This window comes from Amphiprion ocellaris, chromosome 21 (genome assembly GCF_022539595.1).
Source record: "Amphiprion ocellaris isolate individual 3 ecotype Okinawa chromosome 21, ASM2253959v1, whole genome shotgun sequence".
NCBI classification, from domain to species: Eukaryota; Metazoa; Chordata; class Actinopteri; family Pomacentridae; genus Amphiprion; species Amphiprion ocellaris.
In genome coordinates, this window is record NC_072786.1 from 1644368 (window position 1) to 1660197 (window position 15830).

A 15830-nucleotide genomic window follows, 5' to 3' on the forward strand; every position below is an offset into this window, starting at 1 on the left:
TAAGTGGAGACTTTAGGGGAAATGTAAAATCTGATTATTTCCCATGAATTCATTCTCAGGCCTGGTGATCTTCTTGGTAAACAACTGAAAAAGGAATATTTTATATATATATGTGCTACGTAAAACCTTCTGACTGGAGTTTAGCAGCAAAATGGGACAAATAGATTCAACACAGTGGGTAAGCTGTAAATTTACTGCACTATAAAGGAACTACACAGCGATTCTGGATAGGATTTGCTATAAATAAGATATAGAAACAGTACAGAGTGTTGCTTTAAAATGAAGTTCCGTAAATGAGAAGTTAGAAACTAGTGCTGCTGAGGAATCACACAGATTTATGAATCAAACTATTCCTGCTGCTCTCTGTGTCTCCCTGGTGAGGAGTCCTATTTAAACAGAACTTTATTTAAACAGCCGACTGCATGGCTTCACCTGAGGGGAGTGTGTGTGTGTGTGCGTGCGTGTGTGCGTGTGTGTGTGTGTGTGTGTGTGTGTGTGTGTGTGTGTGTGTGTGTAGGGACCAATATGAATTATAGACTTTGAGGGACAGCTTGGGAAAGTGAGGATGTTTGTGACAGTTGTTCCTTTTCAGTGAGCTGGTTTAGAGTTCAGACTTTTGTCTCTGAACACTTCAGGGTCAGAGAGTGTGTTGTATAAATCTGTGACTGTGTGTGTGTCTATGCATCCATGTGGGGACTAATGAGACATTTGGACAAAGTGTGGGCATTGTGAATGGCGTCGCCTCTTCAAAGATCAGAGGGCTGTACAATGAAGCAAAATTGTCAGGTATATTGAGCCTAAAGTCAGAGCTTTCAGCATCTCTTTTAACCTGCTAGGTCTCCGTGGTAACTGATGCTATGGAGTTAACCTGGTCTGGATATATTCAGGGTTTAAACTGGCTGTAAAAACCGTCTCCCTTTAGTCAAATGGTTTCCTGATTAAGGTTTAGTTTAGTATAGGGCAGGTTCAGAAAGTGTGTGTGTGTGTGTGTGTGTGTGTGTGTGTGTGTGTGTGTGTGTGTGTGTGTGTGTGTGTGCGTGTGTGTGCATGTGTGTGTGTTCTTACGGTCGATCATGGTGACGGTCGTGTGTGTCGCTGGCGGACTCGTCTGTCCGGCCGACGACACTCTGACCGTCACCGAGTACTTCCTGTAAGCGTCGAGGTGGTCCAGCGTTACCGCGGTGACACCGCCTGCCAGCCTCAGCGCCGAGGTCAGCTCCCCGTCGTCATGGCGACGGCACTCGACCTCGTAGGAGTCGAAGTCGGCAAGAGGAGGCGACCAGGAGCAGGAGAGGGAGGACGAGGACAGAGGGAAGCAGTGGATCGACCTCAGGGGAGACGGACCTGAAGGAGGCGAAGAGACTATTAGGTTGTGTTTTACTTTGTTGTCATCAAGTAAGTTTGTGATGTTCTTTTTTAAGTCAGTTTGTGTTTGTTTTTGTTGTTGTCATGTCAGTTTGTGTTTTTGTTTATCATCAAGTCAGTTTGTCTTTTTCTTTGTTGTCAAGTCACTTAGTTTTACTTTCAGTTTATGTTTGTTTTTATTGACAAGTTACTTTGTGTTCATTTTTGTTGTCAAGTCAATTTGTGTTTTGTTGTTTCACCAAGTCAGTTTGTGACTTTCTTTCTTTTAAGTCAGTTTGTGATTTTCTTTCTTTTAAGTCAGTTTGTGTTTTTCTTCACTGCTGTCTAGTCAAGTTTGTTTTTTTCTTTAAGTCAGTTTGTGTTTTTCTTCATTGCTAAGTGAGGTTGTGTTTCTCCTTGATGAGTCACTGTTTTTTTTTCTTCATGGAGTCGGGTTGTGTTTTCTTTGACCTTCATGAGGAGGATAAACTCTCTGTTTATTCAGAATCAGAGCGTCTGCTGCTGATAAACATAACATCTCAGTTTATTTGTCCTGATCGGACGATAAAAATGCCTCTTTAAGGGATGATGAATGTGTGAGAGCGACGACACGAAGACGACGGTGAAGGACGACACATTCGTCACGTTGTGGTTCACAGCAGGCGGAAGATCCAGAAACCCTCTAAAGGTGTGTTTATATTACAGCAGGAAAAGAAGAATCTTCACTACATGATCGGCTGATGAAGACACACTTAATTAGTCTGATCTTAAATTGGATTTTTAACACAGAAACGCTTGGATTAATGAATCACAACTACAAATAGCTTCTAATGTGACTGAATGGATTTTGCAATGTGAAACTCTAAATCTGGGTTGTAAATGCTCAAATACATTCAATTAAAACAATAAAATTACAGTTAAAGATTGTCTTAAAATGCTAATTTACCGCAGAAATAAAATAATCTTCACTATATGTTCTAAATACACAGTAAAATATTCTTATTTCAAATGGGATTTTGACACAAAAACACTTCTATTAATGAGTCACAACTACAAACATTATTTTATGTAAGTTTGAATTAAATGTTTAAATGCATTAAAAAACAGTAAATTTGAAAAAATACAAATGAATTTTGCAATATATGAGTATTTAGATTTAAAGTCTGTTTTAAATGGTTAAATGTATTTAAACAATGTAAATTGTAAAAAAAAAAAAAAATGCAGTTTAAAAATGTGCCAAAATGTTAATTTTCCACAGAATTAAAATAATCTTCACTATATGTTCTGCAAATTAACACAGAGTAAATTATTCCTATTTAAAATGGGATTTTTAACACAAAAGCACTTGGATTAAGAAGCCACAACTACAAATACAATTTTATGTGAGCAGTTTGCTGTAAATTAGTCTTTAGAATGAAATTCTAAATTTCAATTGTGAATGGTTAAACACATAAAAATAAAACTAAGTATATTGTTTAAAAACATACAGTTTAAAATTGCAATAAAAGGTTAATTTACAGCAAAAATAAGAGTCTTCACTACAGGTTCTGCTAATTAACAGACAGTTAATTATTCTGATTTTAAATTGGATTAAACACTTGCATCAAACCTACAAATAACGTTTCATGTGAGCAGAATTGATTATTAAATTAGTCTTTAAAACCAATAAATTCAAATAATTAAAAAAAATCATAGCTAAATTTTTGAATATAATGTTCATTTTTTGCAGTGTAGCTGTGAATGTGCTGCTGTGTTCGAGTTCAGCTTCATGTCTGAATTTTCTCAGAATAAAGACGTCAGAATCTAAATCCTTCAAGTCCTCTTGGGTCGACCTCCAGTCAGAGAAAGAATCAGGCTGCAAACGGAAAATGGGTCGGATTTTTAAATATGTGTGGCCTGGATTTTATTTATTCGGTTCAGGTTTGATCCCTGCAGTCAGAATGTGATTAAAAATGGATTCAGATGGACACTGAGATTTATATTCATGGCTTTTGTTCTGCTGCCATCTGGTGGTTTATATGAGAAATACATTTATAAGGAAAATCATTCCTTCTTTATATTATTTTAAACAAGAGGCTGAAGGTTTTACATTTAAATATCTGCTGCCAGATGAACCATTTCAGTCATTTTATTTTACATATTTATCAGGTTTTCAGTGTCCTTTTGCTTTTATCTGCTTTGAGAATGTCTGTTTATTCTTGTTTCATACGTATTATTAAAGAAAATTTTCTTGCAATACACTAAAACGACAATAAAGCTTCTAATTCTAACATATTTTGAAAAGATAAAGTGATGCTCAAAGGTAAAACTTTGAGTTTGTTCGGTTTTTCTGTATAAATATTCTCTATGTGAAGTTTCTTAAGCTCATATATGTTGTGAATTCAAAGCAAATTTTGAATAAATTGTGTAAAATGTGATCAAGAAAGGACAAATGAATTCAATCACATTAAATTTCATTAATTCTCAAGTATAATCTAACATTATATTAATTATATTGCGTGTTTATTGATCAATATTTTAATGTAATTTTTATTATTGTGGTGTATAAAAATGTTTTTACTTCATCTAGCTCCACCTACTTGTCCTGACGCTCCTCTGGATTGGCTGGCTCCTGACCGTGACCCCGGCCCCTCCCCCGCTGACGGTTGTCACGGTGAAGTTGTACTGTCGCCCCGGAAACATACCGGCCACCACGCAGCTGGTCAGGTGAGTCTGTGTGACTGACAGGTGGTCTGGCGGCGCCCACTGCAGGCTGAAGTTGTCGTAGTCTCCGGAGGCGGGACCAGACCATGACAGCTCTATCGTGTCATTGGTCGGGCCCTGTTTGACGGACAGGTGGGTGGGCGGCTCTGGAGCTGATCGAAAAATAAAGAAATTAGTACTAAAACAACAACAAAAGTTTCTCTATTGATGCGTCTTTATTTACTTACAGGTGCGTCCAAATATTGAGACACTATTGGTCAGCTCGCCGCTGTGTGTGATGACCTCAGCGCGGTACAGCCTACCAGGGATCAGCCCGGGGAACATGTGACTCCTGTGCTCCGCCCCCAGAGTCTGAGCTCCCAGAGTGGCTCCAGAGACGTCGTACAACACCACCTGGAATCACACAAAACGACAAAACCTACATTTAGTACCGGCGAGAACTTCTGCTACACCAGTAGGAAAATCTAATTCAAAACTCTGTTGACTTTTTGTCCAATGTTGAAAGATATTTTTCCAACAATAATCTCAAGATGATTTTACACTTTTCACCAAGACGTCTGTCCACTATTAAAATACCCACAACTCACTGAATTTTCAACTAGTTTTGAAAGTATTTGACTTGTTATGAATGCCAGATGTGAATGTCAATGATACAGGGGACTGGGTTATAAAAAACCTATAATTTTCCTGTCAAAAAAAGTACATATAGTGTGTGTGTGTGTGTGTGTGTGTGTGTGTGTGTGTGTGTGTGTGTGTGTGTGTGCGTGTAGTTATTAACAGTAAAACAGCTTTCAATATATAATATTTAAAATGTACCATTATATAATTCATATTCATTAATAATATTATATAACACTGTTATTCTTTTAACTTGAAAGGTGTACACAGTCCATATAATATTTATTAGTTTTATCTTTATTATATTTGCCTTTGTTTTTATCTTGCTTTATTATTATCTCGTTGCTGTAATGTGTGAATTTGACCTGTGAGGCATCAATAAAATGTATCTTTACCTTTGATTCCCTTCTATCCTCATTTGCTGCTCTGTAAAATTCTGCACGTCGTATAATGTAAATACATAAAAACTTAAAGATTAAAAAAGATATAATTACAGCAAACTCTAAAGTTAAAATATTTCGTACATTTTAATTTCTAGAAAATTGCACTTTAAGTCACATTTGCAAAACTTACACACATGCATTTACATACTTCATTTCTAATGGTAAAGATATTTTCTAGATTGAAACAGTAATATTTGTGTATTATCATAATAAAGATCAACTTATCCTACAGCATAAGCATCTAACAATTCACAGTTAATGTGTGTTATTATACAGAGGGTGAATTTGAAACAGTACAAACTGACTGAGTCTCAGATGGATGAATCTACCATCACCTCCGTCTGTCTGTTTACCTGGTAGCTGCTCCAGCTTCCTTCTCCCTGCTGCCAGCTGACCGTCAGTCTGTCCGTCCGTCCAGAACTCAGAACCTGAAGAGACGAAACCGGAGACGGAACTGCAGAAGCGAAGAAGGTGAAGAAGAAATATAAAATTAGAAAACCACAAAAACAAATTCAGATAAATCAGAAATATGAGTGCAATATTGGGCAAGTAGAGCAAAACATTTTGGAAACATTAGAAAAAAAACTGATAATGCAATTTAATCAGTCAGCTGGTGATATTTTCTGAACCACATGAAGCTGTAATACAATAATAATACTAATAATAAAATAATAATACTAATATATTAATAATAATAATACAAAACTATACATATAGAATATTTTAATTTGAAATACTTGGTCTCATAAATGAGTCGCTGACTTTTCATAACTGACTGACCAGGTTTGGCGAGTTGTATCGCAAAAACTAAACTATTGCTAGACAATTGTTTGGGAGTTTTGAAATGGTTTCCTAAATACAAATAAGTCATTTATAAAAAAAAAAAAAAAAAAAGCAATTTCTTTGTGAATTATCCCTGTTTAAGTTCATTAGGAGGTTAGCAACACACAACCAAACACCTGTTAGGGTTTTTTAGTGAGAAATTTTCATGTCTTGACATATTTATTTGTAATCTGATGTACTGATGAAAGCAAGCATTTAATGTTAAATTATTTATCTTTATTATTGTGGAAACTGTTGCATAAGATCGAAATTGATTCTCTGTTTTGTCTTCTATTGGGAATAAACTTGACCAGTCCATTTGTGACCAAAGTCACAAATGGACTCAGAAAATATAACTAGCTGACTTTTGCATTATCAATTTCTTTATTAATGTGAGCTGAAGATGAGACTTTTTGTGATGAGAGTATTAGATTTTGAATCATTACCATGATGGAAATTTAAGGTTTTTATCCATAATAGTTCCTGAGAAATTGTAGTTCAAACTGTCTCAAATATCAATATGAGAAACAACGTGCCAAAAGTGGGTCGACAGGCAGTTGTAGCTCAGAAAGTATTTGATATGTTAATCAAAAATTTCTTGGCTAACATTTTAAATATCCAGAGGTTGAATTTGAAAACACTCAGGGATGGCTGACCCTGATGATTTGAGATGGAAAAGTCAGACAAAACAACCCATAAAACTTTATAATAAATCAAATTAATGATGAAAGTTGACAGTGGGACTCATATCGCTACTACTAATAATGTCAATAATTAAATGGTGAGTTAACTGACCTGTTCTGGCCAATACAGACGAGTCACTGCTCATGTCGCGGCTCCAGCTCACCACCTGCAGTCGGTACAAACTTCCTGGTGTCAGTCCGGAGAAAACGCAACCATCTGCAGCTGAACCGACCTTCTGCAGGTCGACCAGCTTATCTAAAGCCTGTAAACACACAATAAGACCAGCATGAACCTCTGAAACACCACCTGAAACATCATTAGCATTAGCAGCATTAGGATTTCCTTTATTCACAGTGTACTTAGCTAGTTTGTGAACAACAGGATGGCAGCAAACTCAGCTTTTCTAGTCCTATCAGCTCATATGTGGTGTCTGGACATTAAACTCACCTGGTGATGCTCCTTCCTGCCCGCCGCTGAGCCCTGTCTGTGATTGGCCGCCTCCTTGGTGATGCTGTACAGCGACAGGTCGTAGATGTCGACGTGGCCGTCTGAGCGGCTCCAGGAGAAGGAGATCGACGAGGTGTTGGCCGACGTCACCGTTAGATTACCGACTGCAGCGGGACCTGAAGGACAAAGTTTCAGCTCGGGTCAGAATGTGTGTTTACAACTCAAAGTTCAGGACAGTCTTTAAATAATTACATTAACAATGTCTAGACTGGATTTATGATTCATTTAATGTTATCTCCATTGAAAAAAATTTTTTTCTTTCAAAAATAAGGATATTTCTAAGTGACCCTAAACTTTTGAATGGTACTGTAAATGTATAAACTTTGTCATTATGTGCAATATTTGATTTTCATTTTATTTTTCAGTTGCAATGTAATATTTTATTTCATTTTTTCAACCGTCAGCAGTACTTTCCCCTGTTCTATTCTATTCTAGCATCTTATTTCGTTTCAGTAATGTATCGTACAAATAGAAAGCAATACGAATACGTATTGCTTTCTATTTTTAGGGTCTGTATTTCTTCTGTCATTTAGTTTGTTTCTGAGCAACATCTGGCACAAAAATATTCCTTCGGGATTAATAAAGTTTTATCTTACATCAAAAGTGGGCCCATGAGGGTAAATAAAGGTGACGTATTGACTCACGGGTTTGTCCTTCTGCTGTGGCGTCCATCGATTGGACGCCTCCACTTAACGTCACCACCTTCACTCGGTACCATTTCCCTGAAGTCAGACCCTCCAGTCGCTCACGTCGACTCTTCGCTGCGACCGATCGATTGATCAGAACGCCGCCGGCTTCATCCAGCAGCTGCAGACTGTAGCCGTCGAACACGCCGACCGGCCGCTCCCAGCTGACAGTGAGGCTGTGGGTGGTGTGGTCGTTATCGGCCTGCAGGGCGGTGACTGGGGCTGGAGCTGGACGATGAAAAACAATCACATTAACGACGTGGTTGAAATCACTGCAGGTGTAAGAATCAGATCAGTCATCCAGCCTCCTACCTGTCCTGCCGGTGGCTGCGTTGCTATTGGTCAGCTTCCCGCTCAGCGACTGAATGGTGATGCAGTAGGCATGGCCTGGGATCAGATCCATAAAGTCCAGAGAGGAGACATGTTTGGGGACGGGACGAGTCTCAATGACAACAAAGTCCTGAAGAAAAAAAAGGATGAATGAATTATCAATAATTCAACAACTTACTGGTCTTTTCTAACACCTTAACACGTGTAAATTCATCAGTTCATATGTGCACATATCCATATATATATATACTTTATCAAGTCATATCTGTACATATCTACTGTATATGTAAATTCAATTCATTATGTCTTCATGAGAACTTTATTATATCTTTATTTTTCGCCTGATTGTACTTTTGGTAATTCTTGTGCTTCTTTTTGCTTCATCTGTATCCAGCTGCTGTAACATGTACATTTCCCATGTGAGGGACCAATAAAGAGTATCTTATCTTATGTCATTGAATAATTCATCCATCGTCCATCCAACTCGAAGGTAAAATGTTCAGTATTTGTCTCTGGAACATGAAGCTGTATTAGTAAAAAGGTACCCCGTAATGGCAACACTCATGTAAAGTACAGTAACTTGAGTAAATGTGGCAGCTGGACTCACCGGGGTTGACAGGGAAACAATGTACATGTCCAGGTCTCCGCCTCCAGGGGTCCAGGAGACCAACAGTCCACCAACAGAGTCCATGATGCCAGGCTGAGGAACCAGGCGGAGGTTCCCCACAGCACTGGGAACTACAGAGAAATAAAGACGGGATTTATCATGACTCTATCTGGACTCTGAGGTGTTTAAATGAAGCCAGATACTCGGCCTTCATACCTGTTCGTCCCTCGATGAACTGGGCTCTCTGGTTCGGTCCGCTGAACGTCGACACAACGATCTTATAGAGTCGCCCAGGAGTCAAAGAGGTCAGCTGGTGGTGGCAAAGTTCACTACTGAGCGTCACCGGAGGGAAAACGCGAGTGTCATTGAAGAGCAGCGTGACCTGGAGGTTCGGGAAGGGATGTGATGATTAAAAAACAAACTGGAAGCAAGATATTTCATGACAAATTTATGTGATTCTTGTGCTTGAATGGAAATTCAAAGTTGGAAGGTCACCATGAATATTCGGAATCTTGAAATGAGAAATTAATTTGGAAATCTTGGAGATAAAAGTAAAAGGAAAACAAATCTTTTAATTTCTCCAAAGACAAATTGGTTGCTGTAAATAAACTGCACCCATTGTTGTACTGTTTCAGTATTTCATCTTCTTGTTTGTTTGTTTTTTTGAGAATTCTAATTTTACTATTTCCAAAATATGGCTGATTTCTGATATATAGTCACTGATTTCAACTAAATTGTCCAGATTTCTGTCATAGTAAACGTAATATCTTTGGGCTTCTTGGCAGAGGCTCAGCCAAAACAAGTCGTAATGTTAACTTAAAACTTTTGGAAGTATTATTGGACATTTTTTTAGTATTTTCTTATATTTTATACACTGCAAATCAATGTTCAGACTAGTTCTATTTTCAATATACATAGAACCTCTTTTAACAGAACACATTATCCACCTCTATGCAGACGATACCCAACTCTATTTTATCTGCGATACCCAAAATCGTAATCAGTCTTTCTCCCGCTTAAACTGCCTTGACAACATCCAAAAATAGATGCATGTTAATTTTTCACAATTAAATTGAAAAATAAACCTATATGAAATGAATCAGTGGGACTGATCTATCGATAAGATAAAAAAGGTAAAACTATAAACAATCTCTGCTGATTCACACCTCATAGTGGTCCACGTCTCCGGGGGCAGGGCTCCAGGTGACATTCAGGTCAGCTGTACCTACTTTACCTAGCGACAGACTGCCGACAGCTGCTGGAACTGAATCAACACAAGATATAAATCATCAGAAGAACTAAAAACACTTAAAAGTAATGCATTTTGTATTTATTTTTTGTGTTTTGGACTCACAAGTTCGTCCGTCGGTGGAGACGCTACTGACGAAGTCGCCGCTCCAGGTTTCCACGGTGACGGTATAAAGCCTCCCTGGCGTCAGAGAAAAGAAGACGCATTCGTTGTGTCCAGCCGAGACGCTCTTGTTCTGCAGAACGCTGTGGTTGTAGCGGATCAGAACCACGTAGCGGTCCAGATCTCCGGCTGCATGACGCCAGTAAACCTGAAAACACAAAACACCAAATAGCAGCTGCACTTCTGAAAGAATGAAGTGATACAGTAAAAAAAAACTATTCTAGTATCCTATACTACGATATATGTGATGATGGTTTATTTATACTGTCTTCATTTTTAATGGCATTTGTATTTACTGCTTTTACTTGATATTTTTTAGTTTTGATTTTGCATTTTATATTTTTTTATGTTAAAGTACTTTGAGCTGCATGTGATCCATGAAAGGTGCCATTCAAAAAAGTATCATTATTACTATTTTACGGCGACACAGTTTATTTTTCAGTCGACATAATGACTTTCTTTCCGATATTTCGATCCAATATTACTCATGTTAATATGCTTGATAAATTCATTCTTTCACAGATGCAAAGAAGGTGGGGTTCCTGTAATTTAAAGCTGCTTTCAGCTCAGTTTTATTATCAATATACAGGTTGTGCAGGACTTTAAATAGAGCACATCTGCTTTTTTGCAGACGATACTCCACTCTATTTCAGGTGCAACCCCAAATTTGTAGTTTTGATGAATTCCATATTAAAGCCACAAAGTGGTTGCTTATTTTTCTGTAATCTCACAAAGCCTAAGATATCGGTGTACTTCATTAGTTTGTAAATAATATGACAGAACAAGGATGACAAAATAGCAGCAACCTCCGCTTTGATAGTCCTATCCACTCACCTGTTCAGTCATGTTTATCTCCACAGATCTAATTTTTTTCTTTCTGTACTAAATTTAGCTAATTTTCATGCTTTATACTGACAAACCTTGAGGAAGTCATCTCTTGCAGAGTGAACAGCTGTTGGATTTTGCACCGTGGCAGGTTCTGCAGGACAGAAACACCAAGAACACGTTGAACAAAATAGATACTAAGTGTAAAAACCTATAACACGAACTAAATTTTGTAAGATATATTTCATTTGGAGAAATGTGCACAAATAGACATGAAAATTAGAATTTATCACTGTAAACACAACATGGAATCTTAAAGTGTAAAGACAAGACTTTCAGACATGGAGACAAATGCGACGTATCCTTACGTGTTCTAGCCTGGACAATGGTCGCGTTCTCCAGGTTGCCGCTTCGCGTCACTATGACGACAGAGTATAGTCGTCCAGCAACCAGCGAGCTAAAGGAACACTCGGGCGGCGAGGAGCGAGACACGGCCAAAGTGTGGACGATTCGCCTCCCGTCCTGAAGACGGACCAGGTAGCTGTCCACAACGCCCCCCACTGGACGCCATGACACCTGCAGGGCGTCTGATCTGCCGCCGTTAGAAACAGTTACCTCGGAAACCGATGCCGGAGCTGAAAGTCAAAGATGGATGTTGTTATAATGCAGTATCACAGGTGCTTTACATGAGTCTCAAGACAAAATCTGAATCAGTAATCAGAAGTGTAATCAATCAGTCAATCACACAAACTGTCCTAGTTGATCCCAGTTTGTTGTAAATACTAGTTCTGGTTTGAGGCCATTAGCCATCACACCAGTCTTTGTCATGGTACCCATTGCTAGCTAAACTCCCACAATGCTCTCTGCTTGCCAACATGAACTGCAGTCTGAGTGACGCCTCCTCTGGTCTCTACAGTACTAAACAGGAAGAGGCTCCACCTGGTGGAACAACCAGGAACTACAACTGGCCTACATTTACTGACATCATGCAAAGAATACAGGTTTTTGACATATTTCAAAGCTTGTGGAGCCTCAGTACACCCTACCCTCTAATACTAAATTTACCCTCTAACGCTACATTTACCCTTTAACACTACATCTACTCTCTATCACTACATTTACCCTCTAATACCACATTTACCCTCTAATACCACATTTACCCTCTAATACCACATTTACCCTCTCATACTACATTTCAGACAGTGTTCTACTGGAGCTTTACAACAAGGTTCTTGACCACCTATACCACAACTTATGTCATCTCAAGGCACTTCAAATGGAAATATAAGGTAGAACACTCCCCTATTCCAGACAGCAACAGAATGAGACTCAGATAGGGCGGCGATCGAGTCAAATATTTATCATATACCTTTTTCTTTTTTGAAACAAAATGTGCTTTAAAACAACCAAAAAGTTGAATAACATATCGACTTTATTTTCATAAACTAATCTGAGCGCCAACCTTGCAGCCGTCTATAGACCAACTAAAGGTCATCTGAGGGGCTGTAGTCGGGGTTTGTTTTTCTACAGGTTAAATGTTGATTGCTTGGTGTCAGAATAACACACACACGCGCACGCGCGCGCACACACACACACACACACACACACACACACACACACACACACACACACACACACACACACACACACACACACACACACACACACACACACACACACACACACACACACACACACACACACACACACACACACACACACACACACACACACACACACAGTCCTGAAAATAACCAGGACATTCTTTGGGAACACAATAGGTCTCTGACCAGGAAGTGTGTGTGAGTGTTTGTGTAGATCCTTTGTGGGGACTACTGTGACCCTTAGATCTTGTCATGACATTTGTAGAAACTGAGAACATTTTGTCTTGTTTTATGTTTTTATCTGAGCTTCACAGGTGGGTTTGAGGGTTTGAACCAAATTAAATAGGATATGGGCTTGAGAATATAATGTGAATGATAGAATTCACAAAGCTAGACGTACAAACCTGTGTGTGTATGTCTTTATACTTATCTTAGTGGGGACTATTGTGAGCTTTACACTTTGTGAGAACATTTATGGAAAGTGACGACATTTTATCTGGTCTTCATTTTGGAGAAGAGTTTTAAGATCTGTTTTAGGGCCTGATAAAAGGGTTCAGGTTAGATGTAGGTTTCTGTTGGAATTAGGGGAATGCAGTACACCACTAATAGTCCTCACAAACATAGACCTACAAATGTGTGTTTTGGCAGGAAGCCTTTGAGAACTGGGAGTGTCTTTGTGTGTCTGTGGAACATTCCAACCTTCTTTTTGGCATTTCAGCTATTGTTCTAGAAGCCGTCTGATGTTATCACAGAACACACTTTTACTGAATATCCTTGTGAGGACCCGAGTCCTGCACCCGAACCCTCACAGCTAATGGACTGAAGAAAACCTCATTCTAACCTGAACACTAAAACCAAGACTGACAAACATACAGGAGACTTTTATGATGAGTGTAATTTATTTATCCATAAAACAAACAAACACACAATTAACAAAGCTATATAACTACACTTGACTGATAGTTTTTTTCCCCAAGCTTTCTATAGATATTGCGATAATATTGTAAATTCTTTTGATGATAAAAATCATGTTGTGAAAGTCTTACATTATGACAACCCTATTCTGATTTCTGTCCCAAAGCAAGGACTGAACAACGTGTTCTTACAGAATGCAGAATCTTGGTGTCCATGTGAACACAATACAAGTTAAACAGTACAGGTAAACAAGCGTTAATGGAACCGCTAGTTCCATTTAAATTTAAATTTATTATCTTTATTATAGGCGGAACTCTCCTTTAACAGAGTATCCGTCAGTGCAATCAGAACTTTGTCAGTCTCTATAAACTGTTATCAATCCTGTTGTGTCTGTTGGTTGTTTGGTCAATGGAGTCGCTGAATTTTTCCCGTCAACAGCAGCTGAATGGGTTTGAGGGGAAACAACAAGAGTCCTGCTTCTGAATATTGTCTCTACACAACAAGATCCAGACCGACCGACACTTAAACAGCCTTACATAAGCAGGTGTGTGTTTGTGTGTGAAATTAACTCTTTACAGTTTTTCTGGCTTCCTGAGCCACAACAACAGTTCAAGGTGATGTTCTAAACATTCTCCCCTTCATATGCTTTTTGTTATTACGCTTCTTCTGTTAACACACAGAAAGTAGCAGTGAATAAATGTGATAAAATCCAGATTTAAAACTTTCAATGTGGACTTCAAGTTTAGGAATTTAGTAAACTGTGCACTGGGCACTCAATGTACTGAAGTGCAGAAAAATAATTAAACTTTAACATGAACGCTTCACTTAAAATTTAAAATCAGTTTGAAACATTCTCACTCAACTGATTCTTGCACCTGTGTTTGAAATTATCTTTAAAGGACTTAAAAAGAAAACTTCACACAGTTGAAAGCGTTTGGTAACTATATAGTCTTCACATATTTTTCTTGATGCTTTCAACTGAAGAAGTTAATTTAGCAATAAATTTATAGACACAAACTACTTAAAGTATTTATTTCCATGAAAACACAGTGCATCAAAAATGTTTGGGAAACCAAAATTTTTGCTTAATCTGTACAATTGAAATGCAGTTCTTTGTCTTTTTTTTCTGTGTGAACTGCACTGATTGTGGTAATTACTGTTGTAAATACATTTTATTGAGAAATATAGGGGGAAAAGTTGATATTCTCTTTTTTCTGGTTAGTGTTAAAGTTAGCACTCCTAAACTAAAGCTTTTACCAAAAGCTAAATGGTTCTGTGCTGGTTGTTTCTAAAATTCTCTCACCTGTACGAACTTCCAGACTGATGGGTTTAGACTGCAGCACTCCACTGACAGTGACGGCCTGCAGCCTGTAGAGGGCGCCAGGAGTCAAACCATTCAACAGCAGAGAAGAAGAACCAGCAGGCGCGCTGTAGTTTTGAACCACAACACTGTGGAGAAAAAGCACAGTTTAGTATCTACAAAGATGTGAAAACTTTTAAAGAACCAATGTTTTTCTCAGCCGATATAAAGCCAACATGTTCCAACCTTCTTTAAAAACACAGCAGAGATATCATTTCATATGAATATCAGGACCATGATGGTGGGAAACTGTCTGACTTAGAAGCTGTGTGAAATATGTGAACGGTGCCTAAAAAATAATTGTCATTGTTTTAAGTGTTTACATACAGGAGGCTAATTATAAAATGTGTAAAACCAGACAAATGTATGATAATACCTATGCAATGAGTGCGTTACATTGACAGTAAGATACCTAAATATTAATATATCTACACAATGATGAGTTCAAGAGTAACTAAAACAAGATTCGTGTGTGCAAAGCTGTAACTATAACTAAAATTGATGTCAATTCAAAATCATTTTTCTCATCAACACTTTCTCACACAGACCAACAACTAGCATTGTTATTAAGGCCAGTTTGTAAAATGTAATTAGATCTGCTTTACACCTCACTGCAATAAATATTTCCAGATTGATTCAAGTGAGACAAAAGGATGTAACTTTGGTCACAAAGTGCTTCCAGCGGGTTAGTTTTAATGTCGACATGTTGGCTCTGTTTCCGAGCTCAGGAATAAACATGAAGGGAGATTTTTTTTTCTTTTTCTTTTGCTTGTTTGACAGAACTCGGCTAACAGTTTCCACCTGTTTCCAGTGTTTGTGCTAAGCTAGGCTGAACACAGAAAGACTAACTCACCTGTCTTGCAGCAGAGTCAGTGCGTACGAATCCACATCTCCTGGCGGTTTTTCCCATGATGCCTGGAGGCTGCCGACTCCCGAGTTGCTTAGAGTGATTTTACGCAACGCCATCGGAA

General features: G+C 38.3%; 1 protein-coding gene across 1 annotated transcript in view; it reads right to left on the reverse strand.

Annotated features, from left to right (window-relative positions):
- Positions 1–15830, reverse strand: part of ptprb (protein tyrosine phosphatase receptor type b) — a 50143-nt gene that overhangs the window by 19019 nt on the left and 15294 nt on the right. Inside the window, exons 9-24 of the mRNA XM_023262522.3 lie at positions 15713–15830; positions 14803–14948; positions 11349–11615; positions 11076–11134; positions 10099–10303; positions 9911–10008; positions 8961–9126; positions 8745–8875; positions 8120–8267; positions 7766–8035; positions 7062–7237; positions 6726–6876; positions 5462–5562; positions 4275–4440; positions 3924–4199; positions 1066–1344 (exon numbers count right to left, since the gene is read on the reverse strand). Of these exons, the coding sequence (XP_023118290.2) occupies positions 1066–1344; positions 3924–4199; positions 4275–4440; positions 5462–5562; positions 6726–6876; positions 7062–7237; positions 7766–8035; positions 8120–8267; positions 8745–8875; positions 8961–9126; positions 9911–10008; positions 10099–10303; positions 11076–11134; positions 11349–11615; positions 14803–14948; positions 15713–15830 (2757 nt within the window). The remainder of the gene's footprint in view (positions 1–1065; positions 1345–3923; positions 4200–4274; positions 4441–5461; positions 5563–6725; positions 6877–7061; positions 7238–7765; positions 8036–8119; positions 8268–8744; positions 8876–8960; positions 9127–9910; positions 10009–10098; positions 10304–11075; positions 11135–11348; positions 11616–14802; positions 14949–15712) is intronic.